The 15,248-nt window shown below is 43.3% G+C and overlaps 1 protein-coding gene across 1 annotated transcript in view; it reads left to right on the forward strand.

The window, feature by feature from the left end:
- The window catches only part of cpxm2 (carboxypeptidase X (M14 family), member 2), a 53,028-nt gene extending 40,472 nt beyond the window's left edge, over positions 1–12,556 (forward strand). The window contains 5 exon segments of the mRNA XM_010868891.3: positions 333–630; positions 2,703–2,789; positions 2,792–2,841; positions 7,141–7,240; positions 11,133–12,556. Coding sequence (XP_010867193.2) covers positions 333–630; positions 2,703–2,789; positions 2,792–2,841; positions 7,141–7,240; positions 11,133–11,407 — 810 coding nt within the window. The 3' untranslated portion in view covers positions 11,408–12,556.
- The last annotated feature ends 2,692 nt before the right edge of the window (positions 12,557–15,248 follow it).

Below are 15,248 nucleotides of genomic sequence, written 5' to 3' on the forward strand. Positions count from 1 at the left end.
AGCATGGGGAGGAACAAAGGGTTTTGGGAAGTGTGTTGGGACAGTGCTTTTGAAATGGCACCCTATTACCTTCATAGCGCACTTTTGGCCAGAGGCCATTTTGGTTCTATGTAAATAAAAGGGTGCCATTTTAGACACACACACACACACACACACACACACTGAGACACTGGTTTCCAAAACAGCAATAACGAGAGTAACAGGTGTCACAGTAAAAGCCCAAGTAAAATAAAAGTCAGGAAGTTTTGTGAGGTTGACATCCTATCCGTTCCTCATCTCCGCTCCACTCTTTTCCTTTTCCCCCCCCGTGTTCCCTCCCATCCACGCGTCAGGTAGCGGCAGAGACACGTGCATTGGTCACTTGGATGGAGAAGATCCGTTCGCCGCTTGGCGGAAACCTCCAGGGAGGGGAGTTGGTCGTCACCTTCCCCTACGACAGGACCCGTACCCAGGGTGTGGCCAGGCAGCAGACCCCCACCCCAGACGACCACGTGTTCCGATGGCTGGCCTTCTCATACGCCTCCACCCATCGCCTGATGACGGACGCCAGCCGGCGCGTCTGCCACACTGAAGACTTCGCCAAGGAGGACGGCACAATCAACGGGGCGTCCTGGCACACAGCAGCGGGGAGTAAGTGTTTGTTATGCCCCATAAAAACAGTTTGGATTGGTTCGATCGATTAATTTCAGTGCAGTTCAATACAATTCAACGCACTTCAATTGTATTCCATTGAAAAACTCCGCCGCCCAGCAGATATTGGGTTGTGACTTTGTGGTTCCTCTATGACATCAATGCGTTACCCCCACTCACAAAAACAAGTTATCAGCCTTTTCTCAATGGCCAGACTAAGGAATGGAGAAGATTCTGAAAGTGAAAAAAGGTAAACTGTGTTGTTGATATCATATGATGCTAATATCGCTAGTTCGCTAAGCCTAGGACACTGTAGCATGCCGGTTAGCTAGTAAGCATTACATTGACTAGTTAATATTATGTTACTGACTAAATAGCATTATGATAGCTCGTCAAGGCATTACATTAGCTGGTTAATAGCATTATCTATTAAATAGATTTAAGTTAGATAGTGCAATGATGGCCTTTAGCTGATGCCACTAATAGTATCAGGTTGGAGAGTCAGTGAAGGCAGATTTAAGTCTCTCCTCTGTTAGAGTCTGATACTTATTTCTCCTTATCTCTCTTCTTTGTAATTTCACAGTATGCATTTTGTAACCGAAGCGTTCCAGACAACTGAGAAAATATTCTAGAAGATAACTCAAAAAAGCTCTTAGAGGATCCTTTAAGGGTTTTAACTTTGAAACTGTGGGAGAAAACCTTTAAGTTCTTCAAGCACATATGTTAAAGGGTATTTACGGAACTCATTTTAAAAGTTTTGTCAATGAATGAAAAAAAAACTCAGTAATCAACCCCTAAAGTTTCTTCAAAAGGCTCCTTACCATTCAAAAAGTCACTTGATTGGATTTTCAGATACAGCTCAGCACAGAGAACAGTAAAATACATGTGATAATAATGACAATTACTTTTACATCTGCTTTAGTTGTAATAATTACATATGCTTTAGTTTAGTAATAATTACGCCTTTTCTGTTGTCACTGCGCATACCTTGGTAGTAGTATTTCTAAGTAGTTCTAAACATTTTTACCTTCTCAGGATTTTTTGTTTCATTGTGTATCCGTGTATGATGTACACATCTGGCTATTCACTTAAACCACTGGCTATTTTATTGGTTTCCTGTTTTTCTTGTAACATTGTAAAATAGTCTTTTACTTACCAAAGAAAATGTCAAAAAACGGTTTCCAATGTGCCACTACAGATTTCAGAGTACATCCTTATTTCATCCTGTGTTTTTTCTTTCAATATGAAGAATTAATATATATATTTGTTTGTTTTGTTGTAGACTTCATTTATAATTGATAACATTTTTAGCCATCAGTCTACACACAATACCCCATAATGACAAAGCAAAAATATATTTTAGAATGTTTTGCTTATTCAATGAGTGAAATAGTGAAACAACTAATGTACATATTCAGATTATTTGCTATGTCACTTAATTGGGCTCATATCCTTTCATCCTCCTTATATTGTCTCTAGAACTTGTACACCGCTGGCAAATTATCTTAAATGTACATTATTTAGAAATGCAAACATCTGTCTACATAAAATCCCACACTTCACAGTGCATGTCAGAGTAAAAACTAAGCCATGAAGTCCAAAGAACTCTCCGTAGACACCCAAGAACTGTGTTGAGGGAAAGATCTGGGGAAGGTTATAAAAGAATTGCTAAAACATTTGTTTCTAGGAGCACTGGGCTCCATTATTGTGAAATGTGGAGGAGAACTGACTCTCCCCATCCAATCCGACAGAGCTTGAGAGGATCTGTAAGGAAGGATGGGAGAAACTACTTAAATCCAGTTGTACAAAGCTGGTGGAGGCACACCCAAGAAGACGTGATGCTGTGTCCGCTGCCAGAAGGCACTTCTAGAAAGCATTGAATAAAAGATCTGAATGCTTGAGTACAAAAAAATAATTCATCAATTATAAATTCAGTCTATAACACGACACAGTGAGGAGAAAAGGAAAGGGGTCTGAATACTTTCCAAAGGTACTGAATATACCACATCCTGTCTCCTAATTTGGAAGCGGGCCAACAGTTAAATGAGTCTCTTTCTGTGTTGGGTTGGCAGGTATGAATGATTTCAGCTACTTGCACACTAACTGCTTTGAGCTGTCGATGTTCGTGGGCTGTGACAAATTCCCCCATGAGAGCGAGCTACGGAAGAGTGGGAAAACAACCGGAGTCCTCTGCTGGTCTTCATGGAGCAGGTACAGAGACACACACAGAGACAACCCAGCCCCCGCAGTTCACACGCAGAGAAACACACACACACACGGACACAGAGCCCCCGCGACTGAAACACAGAGACGTCACATGCATACACATGGATACACACACAGACAGACACATGGACCATGCATCTAAACACACACACACACACACAAATATACATACACATACACATGCTAAAGAATCACAAAGATATACACACATAGTTAAACACACACAGATACAGGCTTTTTTCCCAACCCTCTAAACCTTGACTTAACCATAACTCTAACCTTAACCATAACTCTAACCTTAACCATAACTCTAACCTTAACCATAACTCTCACCTTAACCATAACTCTAACCTTAACCATAACTCTCACCTTAACCATAACTCTAACCTTAACCATAACTCTAACCTTAACCATAACTCTAACCTTAACCATAACTCTCACCTTAACCATAACTCTCACCTTAACCATAACTCTCACCTTAACCATAACTCTCACCTTAACCATAACTCTAACCTTAACCATAACTCTAACCTTAACCATAACTCTCACCTTAACCATAACTCTCACCTTAACCATAACTCTCACCTTAACTATAACTCTAACCTTAACCATAACTCTAACCTTAACCATAACTCTAACCTTAACCATAACTCTAACCTTAACTATAACTCTAACCTTAACCATAACTCTAACCTTAACCATAACTCTAACCTTAACCATAACTCTCACCTTAACCATAACTCTAAACCCCTAATGCCTAAACATTCATCATTTCATTATCCGGCATCACAGCTTCTGGAAGCTCCAGCACGTGTTACCATGTTTCTGGTGCAATGTCTACTCTTCAAATGGAGCCCATTTAATAATTTTAAATGATCAAAGCTAAATCAATATCTGCAAGATCACATAATTATCACAGCTTATTACATAACAGAACTGAGTATTTAATAGCATATGGTAGTGTTGAGATAATGTAAGACCACAGCATTGTTTTGAGCATTTTAGTCAACTGAATGTTTGATGACAATCTTTAGACAGCGTGACCATTTTGTCTGAATTGGTTGTAATACACAGGGATATGCATTCTGGATCTTCTTGACTTGCACAGTGTTGTAGGTTACAGTTGGTTTGAATGATGAACTGTATACTAAACACAATTTAAGGAAGTAACCGAACTGATACAAAGCCACCATGTCTGTTGGGGTTTGCTAGTGGTGCACAGGATCCCCAAGAACACAGGGGCTTCAGACGGAACACAGGGGCTTCAGACGGAACACAGGGCTTCAGGCGGAACACAGGGGTTTCAGACAGAACACAGGGGCTTCAGATAGGCTACATATACCAAAACCAACAAAATGGGGTCACTGCGGTAACTACTGTTTGGGTATTTACCCAAAATCCCTTTTCCTATCGATTCTATGTAGTTATTTGTTTTTGTTCTAAATGACACCCTATTCCCTGAACATTACTTTATCTGCAGACCCTTGTTAAAAGTACTACACTGCAGAGGTAATACAGTACCATTTTGGACTTACACACTAGTGTGTGGCAGGGGGATATAATATATATATATATATACTGTATAGCACAGCACCCAGAGGATGTACTGCCGCTGGGCTGTATGAGGAAATCTGCAGTATCTCTGACCATCAGCACATACAGTGTCCTATTTCTCAGGGCTGGCAAACCCCAAGTGGCTGATACTAGCTGCAATTGGCTGATGCTAGCTGCAATTGGCTGATGCTAGCTGCAATTGGCTGATGCTAGCTGCAATTGGCTGATGCTAGCTGCTGTACAGAGCTCTAAAAACGTCAGAGACTACTAGAAAGAAAATTGCTCCAAAAAGGCTCCTGTGGTTTTCTTGAGGGAAAATCCTTTTTGGTTTTGTATTGTAGGTTCACAGCTTCAACAGCAACAGCGCACCATGCTTGATCTGCATCTACTGTATTCCATTAAACATACATGTACGCTTTTCAATCGGAAATGACCTCTAACTGCCCCCCCGCCCACAAACATTCTCACTTTAAATGTATCTGATTCAGAATGTAAATACAAACAAGTATCTTGATACTTAATTAGACCACTCACTCTTTTTCCAGGCCCATATTGGCTAAAATCTCTAATAAAATCCAGAATAACACATCTATTTTGCAAACGAAGCTTACTTCACCCGTCCTGCAAAATATTCTCTTGTAAAAATAACCACCCTACCGGTCCTGGATTTAGGCTACATAATTATTAGCCGTTTTCCACAGTGCCGTCCACTTTGTTGGCAGTGCCCAATACCATAGTCATCATTGTAATCTTTACACTTTAGTTAAATGGCCATCGGTACACCATACAACATCAAATTCACTGGGACCAGTTTATCCTGGGGCAAATCTCTTTTAACCTCCATACCTTTGCACCTTATCTCTCTGTATATACAAAAGAACGTACCACCCCTTGAAAAGTTGTATTTTTTACATATTTAGGCACATGGATATGTAATCTTCAGATGGAGCTTACCCCAATTGTTACTCTCTAAACTTTACAGCATAAGGAAATTGCATTTCTGCTTATTTTAATTGCATACAGTGGGGAGAACAAGTATTTGATACACTGCCGATTTTGCATGTTTTCCTACTTACAAAGCATGTAGAGGTTTTATCATAGGTACTCTTCAACTGTGAGTGACAAAAATCCAGAAAATCACATTGTATGATTTTAAATAATTAATTTCATTTTATTGCATGACATTTAGAATCACCTACCAACCAGTAAGAATTCCGTCTTTCACAGACCTGTTAGTTTTTCTTTAAGAAGCCCTCCTGTTCTCCACTCATTACCTCATTAACTGCACCTGTTTGAACTCAATCAAACAGATTCCAACCTCTCCACAATGGCCAAGACCAGAGAGCTGTGTAAGAACATAAGGGATAAAATTGTAGACCTGCACAAGGCTGGGATGGGCTACAGGACAATAGGCTTGCAAAGGGAACAGGATGACTGCACCATCTTGAGGGGAGGATGGATGGGGCCATGTATCGCGAGATCTTGGCCAACAACCTCCTTCCCTCAGTAAGAGCATTGAAGATGGGTCGTGGCTGGGTCTTCCAGCATGACAACGACCCGAAACACACAGCCAGGGCAAATAAGGAGTGGCTCCGTAAAAAGCATCTCATGGTCCTGGAGTGGCCTAGCCAGTGTCCAGACCTGAACCCAATAGAAAATCTTTGGAGGGAGCTGAAAGTCTGTATTGCCCAGCAACAGCCCGAAACCTGGAGGATCTGGAGAGGTCTGTATGGAGGAGTGGGCCAAAATCCTGCTGCAGTGTGTGCAAACCTGGTCAAGAACTACAGGAAACGTATTATCTCTGTAATTGCAAACAAAGGTTTCTGTACCAAATATTAAGTTCTGCTTTTCTGATGTATCAAATACTTATGTCATGCAATAAAATGCAAATTATTTAATTAAAAGTCATACATGTGATTTTCTGGATTTTTGTTATAGGATTCCGTCACTCACAGTTGAAGAGTACCTATGATATTACAGACTTCTACATGCTTGTAAGTGGGAAAAACCTCCAAAAATCGGCAGTGTATCAAATACTTGTTCTCCCCATTGTATATGGTTTCACTGTTAATTATTTTTGTTGATGTGATTTGTAAATTGGATTTACCTTTATTAATGAATGCAGTTGGAATTTAGCTCAAATAGCCATGTGTCAAAATATATAAAGAAAAAAGACAACTTTCCAGGGGGTGTACTTGAACTCACATGACCTCAAACCATCATTTTAAGTTTTTTTTTCTCCCACTGAGGGTAGTTTATTTTGAGTACTTTCCGTAACTTTGTGTTGTCTTGCACTGTTATGCCTTGGGCCAGGTCGTCATTGCAAACAAGAAATGGTTGTCAATCGGCTTACCTGGTAAAAAAATAAATAATGGTATAACAGAAAAATGATGTTGACATATGAACAACAACAAAAGAACAGCCAGTGAGTGCTTGCGGCTCTTTTCTCTGATCTTTGCAGATATACTTGCATCTTTAATACTGACTGGCAGATCAAGCAAAAATATTCAAAATGTAGAGAAATCAATCATGTGGATGTTTGACACAGGGGGAGCCAGAATCTCTCTCAATAACAGTTGTTTTTGTTAACATGGCAGGCATCTGAACAGTGTTATACAGAACATTCTTTCATATTCATAATCATTCAGTGCTGTATATGTCCTACACTATTGTCATTCTTATTTTTTATACGATGAAATGATCTTTGAACCTCTGAACCTCTATGTTCAGGTGCATCGTGGGATCAAGGGCTTTGTCCGGGACATCCACGGGCGGGGCATAGCCAATGCCATTATTCAGGTGGAGGGGATCGCACATGACATCAGAACAGGTAGATATACACAATACACTGATATAAACCTTATTATGGTGTGTCAGCAGTAGATGACAACGTCCTCGGTTTAACCAGTCGAACAAGTGTGAAATAAAAAATTAAGTGGTGTGTACTCAACCAGATCTCCCGAACAAACGCCCAAGCAAAAGTCTTTCTGGTGTGACACTTCTGCTTTAACTACCTGTGAGAATTACAGTGTTTAGTGGTAGACAGATGAGCACCGTCTTCTCACAGAACTCCATCAGATCACAAATATTTCAACAATAGGGGGAGCAGTGCTTTCTTTCCAAAGCCCAAGACAATTACGACAGGTCAGTCAGCTTTTACACCTTCTGCTCATGCCGGGATTTTGCGGTCGACTAAGTAAATCGGGAGAAAATATCAACAACAAAAATTAAAAGTGAGTAAATGCTTTGCCATAGCTGCATTTGCACGGGCAGCCCAGTTCTAAAATATTGTATTTTCACAAACTGGCCAGTCGATTTGAATGAAGATCCGATTCGGTCTGCCTGTGGTCGTGCTGACTTGTCCAGGGTTCATACTGCTTTCCTTGTATCTTATAATGCATAATATTATGTGTGAGTAAGCTTATATTCTGCAATCAAAGCAGTGAGGCAGAAGAGAATCTCTTCGGGGCTTATAAAACAACTAGTCTCAAGACTCGTCCTTTCAGCTTAATTCCACTGTGTGAGGTATAAATTCCACACGCACACTTACACACTTGCACACTAGAGATCTCCGGGCAAGCACGGCTTTGCTCATATGGCAGTGAATACTAACCAGGGAATCATTTCCATGATATTAAGGAATAAGGCGCAACAGTCAGTGGGCTGTAGTTGAAACACAGTAGTAAGACCATTAATTTTAATTGACCAGTGTAATGCATATGCATTCAATGAAATGGTGAAACTCGCGAACTATTATTCTAATATTACTCTAAGCCAGTAGGGTGGAGATTCTATTACACCACAAAGATGGGCTCTTTCTTTCTCTCCTTCTTTCTCTCAGTTGTTGTCTCTCTCTTCTCTTCTCTTTTCTTCTCTCTCATGCTCTTCCTCACTATGTCTTGCTTCCTTCTCACGCTCTTCCTCACTATGTCTTTTGCTTCTCTCTCACGCTCTCCCTCGATGTGTCTTCTTCGCTCCTGTCTCACTTGCTCTTGCACTTTCGTGCTCTCGCCAAAAAACCTCTGACCTCTCCGTCCCGCTCTCTCACTCTCCACTGCTCTCTCTCTCTCTCTCTCTACTTCTCTTTATTGTCTCACTCTCTTTATGTGTTTACACTACATACCCTGAGTTTAGGCATTAGCGGTGTGATATGCATCCTCAAGGTTATCTTTGTTGGTATCAAAATTGGTTTATAATCGGTGCATGAAATCAAATGTCCACCAGGACTTTATGTAGCTTCTGTTTTTCCCAGAACTAACGGTTCAGTGTGTGAGTCCTTTCTTAGGGAACACAGTCCCCCCCTACTGTAGGGGAGGGAACAGGGCAGGCCGTCCCAGTAACTTATTTTCAACGCTGGCGCGCGTTCACACATGCACACACTCGAGCACACACACTTGGGGCTCAATTCAATCAAACCCACATTGCGGTGTTTATGCTGTAACTCTTTTTCCAACTGTCAGATGAAACCCAAAGTCTTGGGTACTCTATGAAAACCCACAACCGGGCCGAGACAGTTTTCCTTTTAATAAGCATGTTGGCACCGGTGAATGTTGTAAAGGGGTGGATGAATACGATGAGGAAACATTGCTATGAAGGGGTTCCTGGGAGGCTGCTAATGAGATGAGTAGGATCCCCCGCTGTAATGGCGAACAAAGAACTGAACACCCCTCTTCCCTTCCGCTATAGAGTGACTCATCCTCTGGCCTCAGTCCGCCCCAGCGAAGGGAGACGCCAACCAGCACACACCCGGGGGGGGGGGCTTTCACCTGGAGATGCACAGCCTCGGGTGAATGAATAATTCTGGCGTTTTCAGACTGACGCCTGTTTATGTTACTGTCAGTCAACAACGCTTCTGGGTTAATCACATTTGTTTCATAGCCATTTTCACATTAGGAGTCGTTTCATACTGGCGTTGCCAGAACTGTTGCCATATTTCACATTCGGCTCAGTAGTTGCGCCAAGGCGTGTGTGCGTGTTGACGTGTGCTCTCTGTGTGTTCTGACTATGCCTGATGTTATTTTTACTCGTGGGGGGGGGGGGTTAAAATATGACATGAAGCAGGCCTTCGCTGACAAACTGCTTCAGTATCAGCCCTTTGTTCAACGCCTGAACTGCCTTAGTTGTCGGTGCAAATTTGCAGTATTAATTTTCTTAGGCTCCCAGGTCATGTTCTTTGGCGCAGGGGTCATGTTCTTTGGCGCAGGGGTCATGTTCTTAGGCTCCCAGGTCATGTTCTTTGGCCCAGGGGTCATGTTCTTTGGCGCAGGGGTCATGTTCTTAGGCTCCCAGGTCATGTGCTCTGAGGCAGATGCAAACAATGGACAGGTTATTTGTACCCATGTGTGTCCTCACATACGGAGAAGTCCTATTTCTAATTGTGGGCTGAAATAAAGTATTGAAAATGTTTGTTAATGTGTTTGTGCCTGCGTGCGTGCGTGCGTGCGTGTGTGCGTGCTTCTGTGTATGTGACAGAGGTGTGAGGGGAGGTGGGCGTGTGAAGAGCATGATGGGTAGGAAATCAAACAGTGATTTCTGCAGTCGGTTGGATCAAAGGTGCACATCGTCAGTTCATTGTTGCTTTCAGCAGCCCGCCCACACAGGCTGACGGCAGGCAGGCAGGCAGGCAGGCAGGCAGGCAGGCAGGCAGGCAGGCAGGCAGGCAGGCAGGCAGGTAGATCCAAGATGACAATGCCGTGCTATTTTCTAAACTCTAAACAGGATTGCAGAGTTCCTCTTTTTGAGAAGAAGGCTGGATTATAACAGCCCTTTTCTCTGTCTTCCTGGTTTTTCTTTCCTAGCTTCCTCCCTTTCGTGTTCTTGTCATTCGTGGAATTCCTAGGTGATTGCTCTGTGGAGCTCTGCTTTCCTTCCAGTGTTTTATTCTTTGGTTTTGTCTTTGAGCTTCTTTAACATAAATGTTACACCTGCATTGAAGTCGCTCGAAAGCACAGAAGATCCACCCACCCCCACAAACTCTTCCACCCTAAGTGTCACCTGAACAGAAAAAACAATTCCTTCCACCGTTGCCAAGTGTGACGATGTGCTGCGTTCTTCTAGGACTACATTTGCATATAGCAACACAAACTTTCCGTGGCATGAAACTTTTTCGTCTCGACATTGGGTGATTCACAGTCTCTGACCTACATATGTGAACGAGAGCAGTGTTTAGGAACGACATATCTAAACAGCCATCTATTTTTAACTCGGTCAAAATTCCCCGGACCCAATTTTTGGGTTCCTTCTTCTGTTCGTTAGACTGGGAGCTGACAAGACAAGTATTCTGTTGGGTTATTTTAAAGGTTGACTTGTCCTGAGCAATTACATGAACATGAACAGCACAGTGGTGCAAACACGGAATGCTTTCAGGGCAGGCCAACATCTGACATGTGTTGTGAACCCACTTTTAATCACACTTCCACACATGACACGTGAACTTATCCTCTGCTTCGCTCTTATTTACCATCTCTCTCTCACTCTGTCTGCTCTCATTTATTGCACCATCTCCCACTTACTGTCTCTGTCTTTCCCAATCCCTCTCTCACCCACCCACCCACACACACGCGCGCATTTAGCTCAGCTTATGTTGACCAATCAAACTTCAGAAATGCTGCCTATTGGTGGAACAAACGACCCGAACCCCTGTGCACCGCCCCTTCTCCCTTACACGTAAAACGTGGCCAAACACGAGTTCCTCGTCAAAGCTCATTGGTTATTTCTTTCAGCGGCCGACGGGGACTACTGGCGCCTGTTGAACCCGGGGGAGTACCGGATCACGGCGAAGGTGGATGGCTACAGCACCACCAGCAAGGTGTGCGAGGTGGGCTACAGCATGGGAGCGACCCGCTGTGACTTCACCCTGAGCCGCACCAACCTGTCGCGCATCAAGGAGATCATGGAGAGGTACAACAAAAAGCCCATCAGGCAACCCGCCAAGCCGCCCGTCAGCCAGCTGTCGGCGCGGACCGCCGGGCCCGGGCACCGGCGCGCGCGGGGATGAAGGGAGGGGCCCGGAGAGGGGTCGGACGACAGTCTGTTGGAGAATCCCAGTTGCGTTTCCTCGATTCCGCTCCGTTGTCCTTCCCTGCCACCTTGAAACCCATTGGACGGGAAGCTCAGAGGTCCCCTGACCTCAGATCGTGTCGCCCATTTGTGTTTGAGGAGGAGGAGGTGAGGCAAGAGGAAGCGAGGAATCAACAGAATTCTCTGTTTGTTTGTCCCACTCACGTCAGTTTGGACTCCATTACCATTGTCCTCCGTCCTGGTGGGACGTGCTAAGTGGAGAAGGATGAGATGCGATGGTAATAGCATGAGTGGTGGGGTTTTACGTACTAAAACAAGGTGCTGTTTTTCAGCAAAGCTATCTTAAAGTTCTGGTTGCTACTTTGAATACTGTATAACCTGTATTATACTGTATACTGTATAATAAGTGTCTATGGGAAGCACCTAATTAACAGTTGTAAAGGCTTCGTTGCCAAAGTCAGAGCTTTAGTTTCACAGTACCAGTACAGGGTGGGTACATGGCTTAACTGAAATGTCAATATTACTAAATGCAAGCCTGTATTTTCACAAATTATGATTTGTTGTCAACCACAATGTAAAAATATTTGTCCTGAACTGATCTAACGCAAACTGATTTGTTAGTAGCATATGTACAAGTCATGACTGCAGACCATTCTTTGGTTTTGTTGCCCTGTCACGTTTTCTATATTCAAGCGGTAGCACAACTGCAAAGCCAGCGAAGATAAGTACATAAGCATTTCCTGTGCATACTGGAGCAACACAAATCAGACTAGTATCCTGTAAGAGGAAAAACAACTCAACTACTACAACATTTAAGGTTCCGGTACCCAGATACGATATTCAGCTTACGATCCTCAGCTCCTAATCGTCAGGGAGCTCCTGCCCAAAACCCAAACGCTGATATATCCATTTGCTAATTTATGCCGTACCATTACATTAGCAGCATTCCGCTTTTTACCAAGAAGTATATAAGCTTCATACTTGCAAATAATACCCTTTACATCATGCTTTGGAATGAATACATGAAGCATATACTGTATTTTGAATGTAGAGAAAGCTAACAAAATAATGAAAACCATGCACTTCCATGTCACCTTTCTGCCTTGAGAAATTATTTAATAAAAGTATATCTGAAAAGCTTTGAACATGCACAAGTTCTGTCAAATACACAGACTGTATTAAAAAAACTTCAAGCTTCAAAAATCTTCCAAGTCCAGCCTTGCAAACAAGTAATTGGGTTAGTATAGAAAATCACTTTTTAACACTATTGTGTTTTGAATGGAGGTTCTGAATGGGGTGATCATGTGACTGTTTGTCATTTTCTCAAAAAGGATCAGTCCAAAGTGGTGGTGGTGGTGGTGGTGGTGGGGGGGGGGGGGATTAATAAGGGGAAAACATGAACATAATAGGAAAATAAACTCTTTGAAGCGTGCTGGCATTAAATCACAAGGGATCTATAAAACGTTAGTTTTTGTGGAAAAGCACATGGACACCATCAGCACACTTGTGTCAGGCCAATATGACGGATATTCTGTTCCTCGGTACGGCCCTACAAAAGCAGCATTCCAGCGCAATATCAGTGGTCTGGGTGGAATTAGGGCCGTGTTCGGAATGTATCGGTGAAGCAATTCAGAATGTGTACGTTTAAAGTTACTGTGCATTTGACGTGAGCCGACATACGAAGCATTTAATGCAAACACGTTCTTCGCTAATGCCTTATAATGTAGGTCGCGTGAACTTCAGAATCAGGACCACCTTTTAATCGCTGGGTGCACGTTCCCGTACTTTGAATTCTACGCGCTATAATGGTTCTGCTAGTCTGGGACAACAAAGATTCTAACCAGACTAGTGAATTCACACACACCTATAGTTTTAACCGAAGGCTTTACTTTATTTAGCTGTTTCATTTAGAGTTTTAGGACGTATTTTAGGGTAGAAAAAAAACAAATATTAAAAGATGGCCCTTTGGCCTACTTCTGTTGTGCATTGAATACCCATATACCCTGGCTTAACCGATAGCCAAAATCCTAATCATTAAGAAGTTTGAGAAAGATTTTATATTTTAAGTAAATGTTGACCCAGTGTAATTTGTAGAACCCCATGGCTCTTCTGTTGAAAGGTTTAGATCCTCTTAAATCTTAAAACATTACAAATTGTTAGTGATCATCGCTCGAGATAGAATTCATTTAAAGTGAGGTGAATTCTATCAATCTCACACATCACCATTTCAATGAATTAATTGTCCCTTAATAGAATGGGTAATCCCATTCACTCAAACCAATTTATTACAAATGGACACTTACACTGTTTTCACCTTGTCCTTTTATTTATTTTCAGGGGGGGTTGGTTTATATTTCCCTAATTACCCATCAGGTTTTACTGCTGCGTAGCTGGAAAGCGTGAAAGGAAACAGACCTCTCTCTTCCTTAAGCCCTTTCTCTCTCTCTCTCTCTCTCTTTCTTTATAATTCCCACTCTCTTTCTCTCCCCCTCACACTCCCTGCTTCTCATTGTGCCTTACTCCAAACCTGCCAATTATAAGAAGCACTCGACCTCTGTCAGTTCGCATTGCCTCCTCACAGTGGTTACGTGGTAGCAGAGCTGAACCCCTGCACCTGTCATTGTTCCACGCCAGTAAGCATCTAGAGTGGATGGAAAGCTGTTCGAGGGAGGCAGTAAGCCATTACCCAACCCCCTGGTGTCCCCGGGCAGCCCTCGTGCTGAGGCTGGCTTTACAGGGCACCCCCCTGATCTGGGTGCACTGATGACAGGGAAAACAAGCGCGTGCATCTTCCAACCACACTGTACTCATAAGTTACTATTATTACGTGGTGGCTCTGAGCCCCACGCTGATGTCCTCAAAATGTGCGCGTCTGTTGACGTGTCAGGATAACCCATAATACACAGCGGGTCCCAGATGAAACCCCCGTTTGCCCTTCGTAGTCACCCACGGGGGGCTCAGCCAAAACAAGTGTGTCGTGTTGGGGGGGGGGGGGGGGGGGGGGCGTGGGATTCCAGGGGGGGGCGGAGGGACAACAACCTCCGACAACTGTTTCCGCTTACCAGCCTCTGGGCGCTCCGTGTGCATGAGAGACTCTGAGGTGTGGGTGGCGCCATGGATCCAGCCGCTGTAAAGCTGCGCCGACGTGTGGGAAGAGGGACGCGCACACTGCCATGTGATTCTGACACCTCTACCAGTTCAAAGGATGCAGCGCCTCCTCAGAAGTCTGTCCAGACCTCAGAGTGTGTTGGGGAGGGGGAGGGGGGGGGAGGTGCATATCACACACCGGTACCTGACATGGAGCTGCGTTTGATTGTCTCTCTCCCTCAACCTTTCACTCTCGCGTTCTCTGTCTCTGTGTCCCGTATCTCCATGTCTGTCCCTGTGTCTCTGTTCACCTGTCTTTGTTTCTGTGTGTGTCTCTCTCTCACTCTCTTGCACTATTTGTCTCTTTCCGCCTCTCTCTTCATTTGACAACACTCCTTTCCTTTACAGCTGCGAGATGAGATTAGGACTCGGCAGATCAGCTGACATTATGACATCACGGACATCAAAGGATATTGACAGATCTGAGAGCTGGCTCCTCGGGGATGGAAAGCTGTCATGTAACTTCTGAGCGGAGAGGTTGTGTTTATTTATGGTCTTTGTTACATCACGGAAGTACATGGCTTAGCAAAGCAAGAAGCTTCAAAACTGATTTATGATTGGCACAAAAATAAATTATCCAGTGTATAATAATTTTTGAACATTAGCTGTTGATTCACTCTCCAGAAATGTTCAAGTTGTCAGGTACAGTGTGTACTGATTGGTTTACTAAG

The sequence above is a fragment of the Esox lucius genome, chromosome 6 (assembly GCF_011004845.1).
Source record: "Esox lucius isolate fEsoLuc1 chromosome 6, fEsoLuc1.pri, whole genome shotgun sequence".
Classification (NCBI taxonomy): domain Eukaryota; kingdom Metazoa; phylum Chordata; class Actinopteri; order Esociformes; family Esocidae; genus Esox; species Esox lucius.